Genomic DNA, 13,185 nt, shown 5'->3' with positions numbered 1-13,185 from the left:
GGGGCTAGGAGCCTAAATCTCTTCCTTTCCTGGGTGGGGAGTTCTGGGGTTCTGGTATGTGGGAGAAGTTTTTATAATTGCTCCTAAACAGTTGGGTTTAAAAAGAAAATAGACACTCGTTTTGGCTTCTGGTCTGTGTGTGGGTGTGCAGGAATTTCTGGGTGCAAGAAGGGTATGTGAATCATCAAGGCAAGTGGTGAGCATGAGTGCCAGGAGACTCGGCTCTTAGTCTAGCACAGAGCTTGTGAAGCACTGACAAGAGCAGCCCACATAGCTGGGTGCCAGTGGCTCATGCCTGTAATCTAGCTATTCTGGAGGCTGAGATCTGAGGATTGAGGCTCACCACCCAGGGCAGGAAAGTCTGTGAGGCTTAATCTCCAGGTAACTAGCAAAAAGCTAGAAGTGGAGGTATGGCTCAAGCGGTAGATCAACTAGCCTTTAACATAAGTGCTAAGGAACAGTGCCCAAGCCCTTAATTCAAGCCCTAGTACACACACACACACACACACACACACACACACACACACACACACACACACACACCAGCCCATTTGGCTTTCTGTTCTCCCCAACATCCATGTACCCTAGCTTCCTCCAAATGTGGCAGTTTAATGTCACTGTCAATCACCATAAAGCAGAGCCTTCTCCAGACCATCAGGAGGAGATCCCACTGCTCAGGAGATAGTCACATTATGAGAGCACCACACACACATAAAAAATCAAACTGCAGAAACACAAGGTATTTTTTAAAATGATTCTGTGTAGGCTGTGGAAAAGATCACCCTAATTCCTCTCCCCAGCCCCAGGGATTGGAAGCCTAGATGAATAGAATTAACCAGCCAAGCTGGGATTAAAGGCTCAGGGCATCTTAGGTCTAGCTGAGCAGATTGAATGCAGGGGATATACAATTGGTAGCCAGTGCAAAATTAATTGGACACAGATTTCCAGGACCTCAGGGAGATGGGGAGGGGTACCCTGGAATGGGGCTAGATGACAGATGTTAATTCTGGTAGGAAGGATGGGGGTACAGAGACATGCTGTGGAAGGGGTGTTGGTTTCAAGCAGCAGAGTGGAGGAGGAAGGGATATGATACAGGCGAGGTCTGAGGAGAGAGGGCATCTCAGGATATGCTCAGCACCCGCATGATGTTGGTATAGCCAGAGCCAGGTCGCCAGCCTGTCACTACAATCACCAGATCCCCAGCTCGGAGGAAGCCACGGAGCTTTCCTGGAAGAGGGAAGAAGCAGTGGTTTAGTCACTGAGGGACCCATCACCTCAAGGCTACCCTGGAGAATGGGATTAGGAACCTAAGCTGGAGGCACTGCCAGGAGGAAAAGACAGCAGCATGTTCACAGGGCAGAATGGAATATATATCCTTGCTAAGTATTAAACCTGTTCCATATGGCAGTGCTGAGAGAAAGAGGTCAAGCCGCTCATGCCTGTAATCCTAGCTACTCAGGAGGCTGAGACCTAAGGATTGCAGTTTGAAGCCAGACCAGGCAGGAAAGTCTGTGAGACTCTTATCTAGAAGTGGTACTCTGGCTCAAGTGGTAGAGTGATAGCCTTGAGCAAAAGAAGCTCAGGGATGGTGCCCAGGCCCCAGAACCAGCAAAACTAAAATAAAATAATCTGGGGCCAGAGGAGATAGGCAAAGCCCTTTGAGTGAATGTGAGCTAGGTCAGAGGAGATGGGAAGTCTAGGAGACTTACCACATTCAATGCCAAATTGGACTCTACGATCAACATCATCTGCCCAGATGGCCTCTGGAGGTTCGTGGTAGAGCAAGGGGAATACTCCTCGACACAAGTGGACCTGGCGGGCAGCCTGGGCAGAACGAGTGACAGCAATGACTGCTGCCCGAGGTCGGTACCGAGACAGAAGCTGGGCTGAGCTGCAAGAAGACAAGGTGAGCCCATGACATTAACATAGTGTTAAACCAGGAAATAAGCTTGATTTCTGGTTCCAAGTGTCACCAACAAACTATGCAATCCTAAGTAGGTTATAGTACTCCTCTGGGTCTTAGTTTTCCCCTGTCATACGATGATGATAGGAGGTGGCAAGTATGTACTATATGAAATAAAGAGAAACTTCTTTTTTTTTGGGTGGGGGGGGTCCGGTCATGGGGCCTGAACTCTGGGCCTAGGCGCTGTCCCTCCGCTCTTCAGCTCAAGGCTAGCACTCTACCACTTGAGCCACAGCGCCACTTCGGGCTTTTTTCTTTTTGCTTATGTGGTGCTGAGGAATTGAACCCAGGGCCTCATGCGTGCAAGGCAAGCGCTCTACTGCTGAGCCACCTTCCCAGCCCAAGAGAAACTTCTTTAAGAAACATAAAGCTGGGAAAGCTGGGAAGGTGGCTCAGCAGTAGAGTGCTTGCCTTGCATGCATGAGGCCCTCCCTGGGTTCGATTCCTCAGCACCACATAAGCAGAAAATGCCAGCAGTGGCGCTGTGGCTCAAGTGGTAGAGTGCTAGCCTTGAGCTGAAGAGCTGAGGGACAGCGCTCAGGCCCAGAGTTCAGGCCCCACAAGTGACCATTAAAAAAACAAAAAACACCAAAAGAAACATAAGGCCAGGAGCTGGGAATGTGGCTTAGTGATAGAGTGTCTGCCTAGCATGCATGAAGTCCTGGGTTTGATTCCTTAGTACCACATTAACAGGAAAAGCTGGAAGTGGTGCTGTGGCTCAAGTGGTAGAGTGTTAGCATTGAGCAAAGGAGCCCCAGGCCTGGCAAGTGGGGGGGGGGGGGAAGGAAGGAGGGAAGAAAGAAAGAAAAGAAAGAAAGAAAGAAAGGAAAGAAAGAAAAAAGAAAGAGGAGGGGGGTACTGGGAAGGTGGCTCAGTGGTAGAGTGCTTGCCTTGCATGCATGCATGAGGCCCTGGGGTCCATTCCTTAGCACCACATACTCAAAAAACCGGAAGTGGGCGCTGTGGTTCAAGTGATAGAGCACTTGCCTTGAGCTGAAGTGCTCAGGGACAGCACCCAGGCCCAGAGTTCAAGCTCCATGACAGACAAAAAATAAATAAATAAAAATAAAAGAAGGGAAGGAAGGAAGGAAGGAAGATAAAGCCAGTCAGGTGCTATAACTCATAACTGTAATCCTAGATAACCAGAAGGCTGAAATCTGAGGTTCCCAATTCAAAGCCAGCCAGGGTTGAATAGTCCTCAACACTTCACCTCCAATTAGCTAGTGAAAAAACTGGACTTGCCAGGTGCCAGTAGCTCATATCTGTAATTCTAGCTACCCAAGAGACTGAGATCTGAGGATTCAAGTTCAAGCCAGGCTGAGGAGGAAAGTCGATGAGACTCTTATCCCAATAAACTACCAAAAACATAAGTGGAGCTGTGGCTCAAGTGATAGCATGCTAGCCTTAAGCAAAAAAAGTTCAGGGTTAGTGCCCAGGCCCTAAGTTCAAGCTCCAGGACCAGAACAAATACACACAGATACACACACACACAATACAAAAGGCTGGACTAGAAGTATGGCTCAAGTGGTTGAGTGCCAGATATGAGTGAAAAAGTTTGTTAAGAACACAAAGTCGGGCTAGGAAGTTGGCTCAGTGGTAGAGTGCTTGTCTCACATGTGTGAGGTACTGGATCCCATTTCCTCAGTACCACATAAGCAGAAAAAAACGGGAAGTGGCTTTGTAGCTCAAGTGGTAGGGCACCAACTTTGAGCTAAAGAGCTGAGGGACAGCGCCCAGGCCCAGAGTTCACCTCCCCGGCAACAACCAACAAAAAACAAACAAACAAAAAAACAAAACACAAAGTCAAGCTGGGCTCATGCCTGTAATCCTAGCTACTCAGAAGGCTGAGATCTGAGGATCAAGATTCAAAGCCAACCCAGGCAGAAAAGTCCATGAGCGGGGGGCTGGGAAGGTGGCGCAGTGGTAGAGTGCTTGCCTTGCATGCATGAGGCCCTGGGTTCGGTTCCTCAGCACCATATAAGCAGAAAAAGTGGGAACTGGCACTGTGGCTCAGTGGTAGAGCGTTAGCCTTGAGCTGAAGAGCTGGGGGACATTGCCTAGGCTGAGTTCAGGCCCCACAATGGACAAAAAAGAAAAGAAAAGAAAAGAAAAAAAGTCAGCCAGGCATCAGTGGCTCATGCCTGTAATCCTAGATATTCAGGAGGCTGAGATCTGAGGATCACAGTTGAAAGCCAGCCTGGGCAGGAAAGTCCATGAGACTTTAATCTCTAATAAACCACTAGAAAACCAGAAGTGGCGTTGTAGCTCAAGCGATAGAGCACTCACCTTGAGCTGAAGAGAGCAGGGACAGTGCCCAGGCCAAGAGTTCAAGCCCCACGACCAACCAAAAAAAAAAGTCCATGAGATTTTTTTTTTTTTGCCAGTCCTGGGGCTTGAAACTCAGGGCTTTTTTTTTTGTTGTTGTTGTTCAAGGCTAGCAATCTACCACTTGAGCCACAGATCCACTTGCAGCTTTTTCTATTTACATAGAATTATTATTATGAAGAATTGAACCCAGAGTTTCATGCATGCTAGGCAAGGACTCTACCACTAAGCCACATTCCCAGTCCCCCCGCCACTGTCCCTCACCTGTCCCCTTGGAGTTCACTGTACAAGTCCTGGTCTACCTCAAGATCTGCCTCTACTGGCCTCTAGTTCTTCTTGCCCTGAAGCAGTACTCTTCCCTGGCCATCAGACAATATTCAGGCCTGGAGGTCCCCCAGCCTCCCCTGAGTAAAGCCCTATCTGGTGTGATGTGCCCCTCACCGGCCAGTCGTGGTCAGCACGATGATAGCAGCAGCACAGCACTTAAAGGCAGCCTCCACAGCACCAATGGCAGTGACCTCAGTGGGATCACGGCTCAGTGGCACTGCTCGCCGTAGCTCCTCAAACAGCTGCCGGTGGTACACGGCAGCCTCTGCCTCTCTGGCAATCTGAAGGCATCAAGAGGTCAGGCTGGGCAGGGGCAACAAGGGACTCAAAGAAGTTTAGTTTCATGGCCTATCATCTTGAGCTCCTACCGCATGTTGCATCCTCACAGCTTCTACAGGAAAGTTGCCTTTGGCAGTCTCTCCAGACAACATGATACAGTCTGCTCCATCCAGTACAGCATTTGCCACGTCACTTGTTTCTGCCCGAGTTGGACGGGCTTTGGTGATCATGCTCTCCAGCATCTAGGGAACACCATGGATACCATCCTCTGGGTAACTTACAAGTCCAGCCCTAGACCCTGACAGTTGAGTTTTCTTATCTAAAAATAGGGGTCACATCACAGTATTTGTACTTAACTACATTGCTTCAGGATCTAACACTGAGCAGCCAGTGTGGTGTAGATTTAATGTGTGGATATCCACCTTCAGTGTCTGTATAACCCAAAGAGTACCCCAGTGCCAAGGGTTCACTCCAGACCTGTGTGGCGCAGACCACGGGCTTGCCTGCCAAGTTGCAGCGCCCAATCATCATCTTCTGAGCCAGAAAAACCTTTTCAGCTGGGATCTCGATGCCCAGGTCTCCCCGTGCCACCATGATGCCATCGCTCACCTCCAAGATTTCATCAAACCTGGGCAGTTGGAGGAATCAGGGCTGGGGCAGAGCCAAGAAATGGCAGAGGGCAGCAGGCAGAAGAGGGACAATGGATATAGGCCTGACAATAACAAAGACTAAGCCTCACTTCTTCACGCCTTCATGGTTCTCAATTTTGCTGATAATTTTAATGTTCTCTCCTTCTGGCCCCAGGGCAGCCCGGACAGCAGCCACATCACTGGCTTTGCGCACAAAGGAGGCAAAGATGATGTCCACACCATGCTTCACCCCGAAGCACAGGTCCTTGACATCTTGCTCAGATAGACTAGGCAGGTCCACCTCTGTGCCTGGCAAGTTCACTCCCTTCCTGCTGCCCAGGATACCGCCGTTTTCCACTTCAGTCACCAGCCCCTCTGGGCCTATGGGCATGAAGAAAGACAGCTTTTGTCAAGGGTGAGGGAGGTAAAGGCAGAGTCACAACAGAGCAAATTCCGGGCTTGAACCCTCAAGAGATTTAAGAATCTGGCGCAGTGGCTCAAGTGGTAGAGCACTAGCCTTGATCTGAAGAGCTCAGGGGCAGCGCCCAGGCCCAGAGTTCAGGCCCCACGACTGACACGAGAGAGACAGAGACAGAGAAAGAGAGTCATGTGCTTGTCTCTTCCACTTGTTCTGAGCCCACAGACAGATGTCTGTGCAAAAACAAATGAATAACCCGCAAATCCAGCCCCCCACCCCTGGAGAGGGCAGGAGTAGGGTGCTGGTGACTCCAAGTCAGGCGGGGAAGCACGAATGGCCAGGGGAAGGTGTGGTTGGAGTAAGAGCGAATGGGGGCGCCAAAGGGAAGGAATGTGCTCAGCGATTAGTCGGCGCGGGAGGAGCATCCCCACCGATTTTCTGGACCACCAGGGAGATGAGTCCGTCGTCAATGTAGATGCGGCCCCCCACTGCAACGACCCGGATGATATTGGGGTAGTCCACCCACACCGTGTTCGCGTTCCCCTGCGTGCGGAAGGCTGAGTCCACAGTCACCAGCACCCGGGAGCCCTTCACAATCTCCACTTCCGACTCCGGGCCCTGGGGGTGGGGCCAGAGCTGGCGTGAGCCTCGACCATCCAAGGCCCGCCCCTAGCCCCGCCCACTGGCTAGCTCCACGCATTGCGTGATGCCCCGCCCCCTGGACCGCCCCCACGCCCCGCCTGTTTCCCTAGCCACGCCCCCAAATGCCTGCGTGTTTCCCTTCCCTGGCTGGGTGAGGCCTCTTCTCTCACCCCCTGCAGGATCCCAGTTCGAATCTCCGGCCCCTTGGTGTCCAGAGCAATGGCCACAGGCCGGTAACTGAGCGGGGAAGTTGCAAAGCTCTCCGCTGCCTCCCGGATGTTGGCGATGGACTCAGCATGGTACTGAGGGGTGGGCACAGAACCCAGGTTTCAGGAGGTATTCATTTCCAGAAGCCTCCTCCAGCTCCACCCTTCACCCAACCTCCCTGCACCTCGTGGGAACCGTGGGAAAAGTTGAGTCTTGCAATGTTCATCCCGGCCTTGATCATCTCCTTGAGGCGCTCCACGGAGCGAGATGCTGGACCTGGAACCAGAGATTCCCCTCAAACTCAAGGGACAACCAAACCCAAAGCTTCCAGAGCCGCCGCACAGCATAGGAGTCCAGATACCTGACCATTACTCCCGGATCTAACCAATATTTACACACTTAAGGAGGCAGCATGGGTAGAGGTAAAAGTCAGATGAAGGTTTGGGGGGACAGGTCTGAAGCTTTAAGGCTGAGAAGCCTCATTGTACTGAGAGTTGAGTTCCGTCAACTGAGAATATTCGGTCTTCTCCATGGGCTATCAACAGCTTTTTTTTTTTTTGGGGGGGGGGGGTCCAGTCATGGGGTCTGAACTCTGGGCCTGGGCGCTTTCTCTCAGCTCTTCAGCTCAAGGCTAGCGCTCTACCCCTTGAGCCACAGCGCCACTTCCGGCTTTTTTCTTTTTGCTTATGTGGTGCTGAGGAATCGAACCCAGGGCCTCAGGCATGCAAGGCAAGCTCTAAACCACTGAGCCACCTTCCCAGCCCCCCATCAACAGCTTTGATATATTCTCTCTCTCTCTCTCCCCCCCTCCCTCCCTCCCTCTTTCCCCACCCCTCTCGCTTTTTTGCTTGAGGCTCACATTGGAGTACTTAAATCACACCTCTACTTCCAGCTTTTTTTTTTTTTTTTTTACTGGTAAGTTGGAGATAAGAGTCTCATGGAGTTTTCTGTGATATTAGTTTTCAACCAGAATTCTGAGATCTCAGCCTGTCCTGAGTCACTAGGATTAAAGGTATGTGCCATCTGAACCCGCTTTTCTGTTGTTGTTCACGAGATTGAATCCAGGGCCTTCTGTATACTATAGGCAAGTGTTCCACCACTTAGCTGCACCCAGCTCTTTCCCTTGGCCTCCAAGACACCTGCTCTCTTGACTTCCCTTTTCTTCCCTTCTTAGTCTTCCTTCTTCAGTAGATGTCCAGTTGTTTTATTTTTTATTTTTTGCTACCAGTCCTGGGGCTTGAACTCAGGGCCTGGGCACTGTCCTTGAGATACTTGTTTTGTCAGTCATGAAGCTTGAACTCTGGGCCTTGGTCCTGTCCCTCAGCTCTTCAGCTCATGGCTAGCACTCTACCACTGAGCCACAGCACTACTTCCTGTTTGCTGAGTGGTTTATTGGAGATAAGAGTCTCATGGACTTTCTTGCCCTGGCCGGCTTTGAACTGCCATCCTCAGATCTCAGCCTCCTGAATAGCTAGGATTAAGAGCGTGAGCCACCAGCGCCTGGCCTCTGAGCTACTTTTGCTCAAGGTTAGCCCTCTGCCACTTGAGCCAAAGTGCCACTTCCAGCATTTTCTATTTATGTGGTACTGAGGAATGGAACCCAGGGCTTCATGCATGCTAGTCAAGCACGCTCTTACTAAGCCACATTTCCAGCCCAATGTCCAGTTCTTATGTCTTTTTTTTTTTTTTTTTTAATCTGTCATAGGGCTTTAACTCAGGGCATGGGTGCTGTCCCTGAGCTTTTTTGCTCAAGGCTAGAACTCTACCACTTGGAGCCACAGCTCCACTTCCAGTTTTTGAGTGGTTAATTGGAGATGAGAGTCTCCCAGGGACATTTCTTCCGGGGCTGGCTTTGAACTACCTCCATCCTTAGATCTCAGCTTCCTGCGTGACTAGGATTACAGGCATGAGCCAATGGTACCTGGCAGATCTCTGTTGTTGTTGATCCTAGGGATCACACCCAGGGACTTGCTAATGCAAAGCCTATGCTTTACCACTGAGTTACATCCCTATCTGTCATTTTAACTGTACCCCTTGGTTATCTCAACTATTATCATGACTTGAAATACTATCTATATACAGATGACTCATATTTTATATTTCTGATCCAGTCCTTTCTCCAGTCCCTAAACTGTGCATCACACTGCCAACTCTGTATCAACCTTGGATGTTTAATATGCATCTCAGCTGGGTACCGGTGGCTCACGCCTGTAATCCTAGCTACTCAGGAGGCTGAGATCTGAGGATCACAGTTCAATACCAGCCCAGGCAGGAAAGTCCGTGAGACTCTTATCTCAATAAACCACTGGACAACTTGTGACTCAAGTGGTAGAGCGCTCACCTTGAGCTGAAGAGCCCAGGGACCACGCCCAAGCCCAGAGTTCAAGCCCCATGACTGCCCAAAAAATAATAATAATAATGTACCTCAAATTCAATCATCCAAACTGAAATCCTGATCTCCCATAATTTTCCCACTAGATTTTTTCCTTTCCAGGTGATAATGATATCTTTCAGTTCCTCCTTCCAAAGTCTGCAATTGGTCTTGACTCCTTTCTTCTGTGTGTCAGCCTCAACCCATATTTGTCTAGTTCAATAGGAAAATCTTTTAGATTTGCCTTCATAATGAATCCAGAATCATCAGATCATTTCTGGCCTCCACCCCTGCTATCTTCTTTTTTTTTTTGGGTCCGGTCGTGGGCCTGAACTCTGGGCCTGGGCACTGTCCCTCAGCTCTTCAGCTCAAGGCTTGCGCTCTAACAGTTGAGCCACAGCGCCACTTCCAGCTTTTTTCTTTTTGCTTATGTGGTGCTGAGGAATCGAACCCAGGGCCTCATTCATGCATGCAAGGCAAGCGCTCTACCACTGAGCCAACTTTCCAGCCCCTCCACCCCTGCTATCACCTGGACTCAGTGAGAAATACTACAGGAGCAGCTTCTGTCTTCACTCAATGCCCCCCCAATCTATTTTCAATCCAGGAACCAGGATGATTTGGTTAAAATGTAAGAGTATGTCAGCCAGGTGCTGGTGGCTCATACCTATAATCCTAGTGACTGAGGAAATAAACCCAATGGTGGTGACTCATTCCTGTAATCCTAATTACTCAGGGGGCTGAGATCTAAGGATCATGGTTCAAAACCAGTCCTGGCAGAGAAGCCCAGGAGAATTTAATCTCTAATTAACCAGCAAAAAACCAGAAGTGGAGTGTGATTCAAGTGGTAGAGTAGAGCAGTAGCCTTGAGCAGCAGCACTAGCCTTGTTTTTACAAAGTGCAAGGCCCTGAGTTCAAACCCCCACTAACACACACACACACACACACACACACACACACACACACACACACACACACACACACACACACACGACACAGGAAATCTCTTTCGACACCCCAGAGATAGTGTTTGAAGTTGCTAGGGAACGTGTGGACTTACCAATGGTGGCAATGATGCTGGTACTTCGAGCAGCTACTGGCTCAGAGTCGATGTCCAGCAGGCAGAGGTGTTCAAGAAAGGTGTCTGCCATAGCGGCTGATAGCTGCTGCTTCTGGAAGAAGGCAGTCCCCATCTCCTGCGTTAGCTGGGCTATGCTAGCACGACGCAGATACCCGGCTGGTCCTGCAGTAGTAGAAGGGGTCTCACGGATTGCATGGCCTGCCTTTCCTCCACATGGTGTACCTCAGTGTATCCTACAGTCGTCCTCTCAGCTCTCTAATTTCTGCGGAGACTTTTTTTTTTTTTTTTTTGCCAGTCCTGGAGTTTGAACTCAGGGCCTGGGCACTGGCCCTGAGCTTCTTTTGCTCAAGGATAGCACTCTACCCCTTGAGCCACAATGCCACTGCTGGCCTTTTCAAGCATGCTAGACAAGCACTCTACTACTAAGCCACATTCCTAACCCTGAGGCCTTCTTTTGAACTCGGCATTCTGCATAGAGGATCTCGTTTAATGCTAAGGAGTTTATAAAGCATATACTCTGAAATGCGCTAATTATCTCACTTTTATTGATAAGGAAGTAGAGGCTAAGCTAAAATAAGTTCCCCAAGATCATGCAGGTTCTTAAGGGATCCAACTCTCAGTTGGACCAATCTTAGGCTCAAGTGCTTGATCACCCAACTATATAGGCACCATTTATGTTAGGCTTTTAAAAAGAGGTAGCCAAGTAAGAACTGCACCACGCACGTGGTATTCAGGTAAGAGGTAGGTTTATTCAGTAGACTTGCTGGGACCAGGCAAGGTTGGCACTCCACGTGGCTGGGAAAGGCCTGGGAATGAGAGAGAGCTGGGAAAGAGAGGAAAGAGAGAGAAAAGTGCTAGAAAAGAGCAAAGAGAGAGAAAGAGCAGAGAGAGAGCAGAGAGACCATCCAACTATACAGAACCTTCACAATCCCAGAGTTCTTGCCCAGTAGCTGGGTACTTCCCTCAGCTCAGCTCCCTTCCATGTCTAGTTCACAGTGCCCCTTATTATCTTACCCAGGAGCCACTCAAGTCCCTGTTTATTTCCTTCGACCCCAGGCAATTAGCTGATTTTTTCACCCTGCTCCTGGGTGACTTTAGCCTATTCAATATGGCTCCAGGTGTATGGGGGCTTGGGAGAGAATTGACCCATCCATCCCAGAGGAGTTGCCTGTCCATCTGCACCTTCCATGTCACCGCACGCCTACCCCGTCCGTCTCTGTAGGTCTGCTTCACAATATGACACTGACAGAGGCAAAGGTCCGGCTAGGCTGTGGATCAGCCTTGAGGACTGGTTAAAGTGTCACCAGTGAACATCTCTCCTGCCAATAGAAACTCTGTATGTCAGGGGCCAGAGTCCAGGAACCACGAGAATGCCCTGTGGAGCCCATGCTTTAGGCTCCCATTTGGCTCACACATGGGGCCTGAACCAGAAGCTCAGACCAGGGTCCATGTTTAACACCAGGGACACCCTGATAACACCCTCCCCAAATCCCTCTACCTCCACTTCTGATTTGTACCCTCACTTCCCTCTATGCCCAATAGCTTCTGTCCCCCTTCTTACCTCCTGGAGCCCCAATTAGTATAGACTTTGCTAAGTCCTTTTGGGACTGTGAGATCCATGAGCAAAGCTGCTGGAACTGAATGTTCTCTTGGATTGACATGCTTTCGAAGTGTGGGGCTGGGAGGAGAGAATGACAAAACTGCTGGGTTTATCTAGGAGACCCAGAGAATAGAAAAGAGGCACACCCCATAGGCAATCCCATTCCTCCCCCCCCAGTCCTTCCCCCAGACCTGACAGCTCTCTGCCCCTGCCTCTGTTATACTCCCCCAAGCTCACTTTGTTTTTTGTTTTTTTGCTGGTCCTGGGGCTTGAACTCTGGGCCTGGGCACTCTCCTGAGATTCTTTCACTCTACCACTTGAGTCACAGTACACTTCTGGCTTTTTGAGTAGTTTACTGGAGATAAGAGTCTCACAGACTTTCCTGCCCAGGTTGGCTATGAACTATGATCCTCAGATCTCAGCCTTCTGAGTAGCTAGGAATATGGAATGAGCCACCAATGCCAGTTCTCTCACTTTTTTTTTTTTTTTCTTGCCAGTCCTGAGGCTTGAACTCAGGGCCTGGGCACTGTCCTTGAGACTCTCTGTGCTCAAGGCTAGTGCTCGACCACTTGATCCACAGCACCCCTTCCAGCTTTTTCTGCTTATGTGGTACTGAGGAATCGAACCCAGGGCCTCATGGGTGCTAGGCAAGCACTCTGCCAACTAAGCCACATTCCCAGCCCCCTCTCACCCATTTTTGATGATCAATTTTCAATTCATTCTCACTATCTGGTCATCAGATAATGCTTATTTTTGCCAGTGATATCATTCCTATTTTCCTACCCCCTTTATACTTCATTGAAGTGAGTCTTAGATGCATTGAGGAAGCAGGGGTTTTAGGATAGGGACTAAAGTCCAAAGAAAGGGGCAAGTCATTGATAGTACACTGGATCTCTCAGTTTCCCCAATTGTTTCTCTATCCTGACCCAGAAATATGAAAAACCACTCTGTGACCTCAAGCTGGGGACATGAACATTTCCCTGGCACTGATAAACTGGTTTCAGTTGTTAATCAGCGCTATCTCTGAACACATAAGCGTCCGATCCCATCCCAGCCACATTCCTTCAGCTCTAGCAAACTCCACAGCCCAACCTCCTCCTTGCAGTCATGCCCAGGCAGAATGTTCCTTGTCTTGCTGTCTACCATGGGGAGCACTGTAGCCCCCACTTTGTATAAATTCCCCCTGAAAAATGTTTTGGGCTGACCGTCATGACATTTAGTGCTTATTTCTCTGGAATTCGGGAACTGGGATGGTGTGGGGCAGTCCCATGGGAATTCTAACTCTAGCCTCATCAAAACAGTAGGATTCTCTAAAAGGCTGTTTTGTATGGCAACATATGGTTGAC

At 49.7% G+C, this 13,185-nt stretch overlaps 1 protein-coding gene across 2 annotated transcripts; it reads right to left on the bottom strand.

Moving 5' to 3' along the window:
- Nucleotides 1–726: 726 nt before the first annotated feature.
- Nucleotides 727–11,945, bottom strand: Pklr (pyruvate kinase L/R). Of its 2 annotated transcripts, XM_042682089.1 has the most exons (12): nt 11,801–11,873; nt 11,422–11,558; nt 10,219–10,401; nt 6,975–7,066; nt 6,754–6,885; nt 6,373–6,559; nt 5,634–5,904; nt 5,372–5,522; nt 4,984–5,136; nt 4,730–4,896; nt 1,710–1,891; nt 727–1,227 (listed from the first exon to the last, which is right to left on the bottom strand). In XM_042682089.1, exons 2-12 carry the CDS (start codon nt 11,426–11,428, stop codon nt 1,121–1,123), a joined length of 1,632 nt encoding a protein of 543 aa, XP_042538023.1. In that variant the 5' UTR covers nt 11,429–11,558; nt 11,801–11,873; the 3' UTR covers nt 727–1,120. The 2 variants fall into 2 exon arrangements, with proteins under 2 accessions (XP_042538023.1, XP_042538022.1); XM_042682088.1 differs by lacking the exon at nt 11,422–11,558 and having other exon boundaries at nt 11,801–11,945.
- Nucleotides 11,946–13,185: the final 1,240 nt, after the last annotated feature.

The sequence above is a fragment of the Dipodomys spectabilis genome, unplaced genomic scaffold (genome assembly GCF_019054845.1).
Source record: "Dipodomys spectabilis isolate Male_0828 unplaced genomic scaffold, ASM1905484v1 ptg000069l, whole genome shotgun sequence".
Taxonomy (NCBI): domain Eukaryota; kingdom Metazoa; phylum Chordata; class Mammalia; order Rodentia; family Heteromyidae; genus Dipodomys; species Dipodomys spectabilis.
The sequence above is the reverse complement of the archived record's forward strand: the minus strand, read 5'-3'. Positions and strand labels throughout refer to the sequence as shown.

Coding starts and splice junctions, on each gene's coding strand:
- Pklr (XM_042682088.1), bottom strand. CDS start 11,900: ATGTCAATCCAAGAGAACATTCAGTTCCAGCAGCTTTGCTCATGGATC. Junction 10,402..11,800: donor ACTAATTGGGGCTCCAGGAG/GTAAGAAGGGGG, acceptor CTACTACTGCAG/GACCAGCCGGGTATCTGCGT. Junction 5,523..5,633: donor AACCATGAAGGCGTGAAGAA/GTGAGGCTTAGT, acceptor CCAACTGCCCAG/GTTTGATGAAATCTTGGAGG.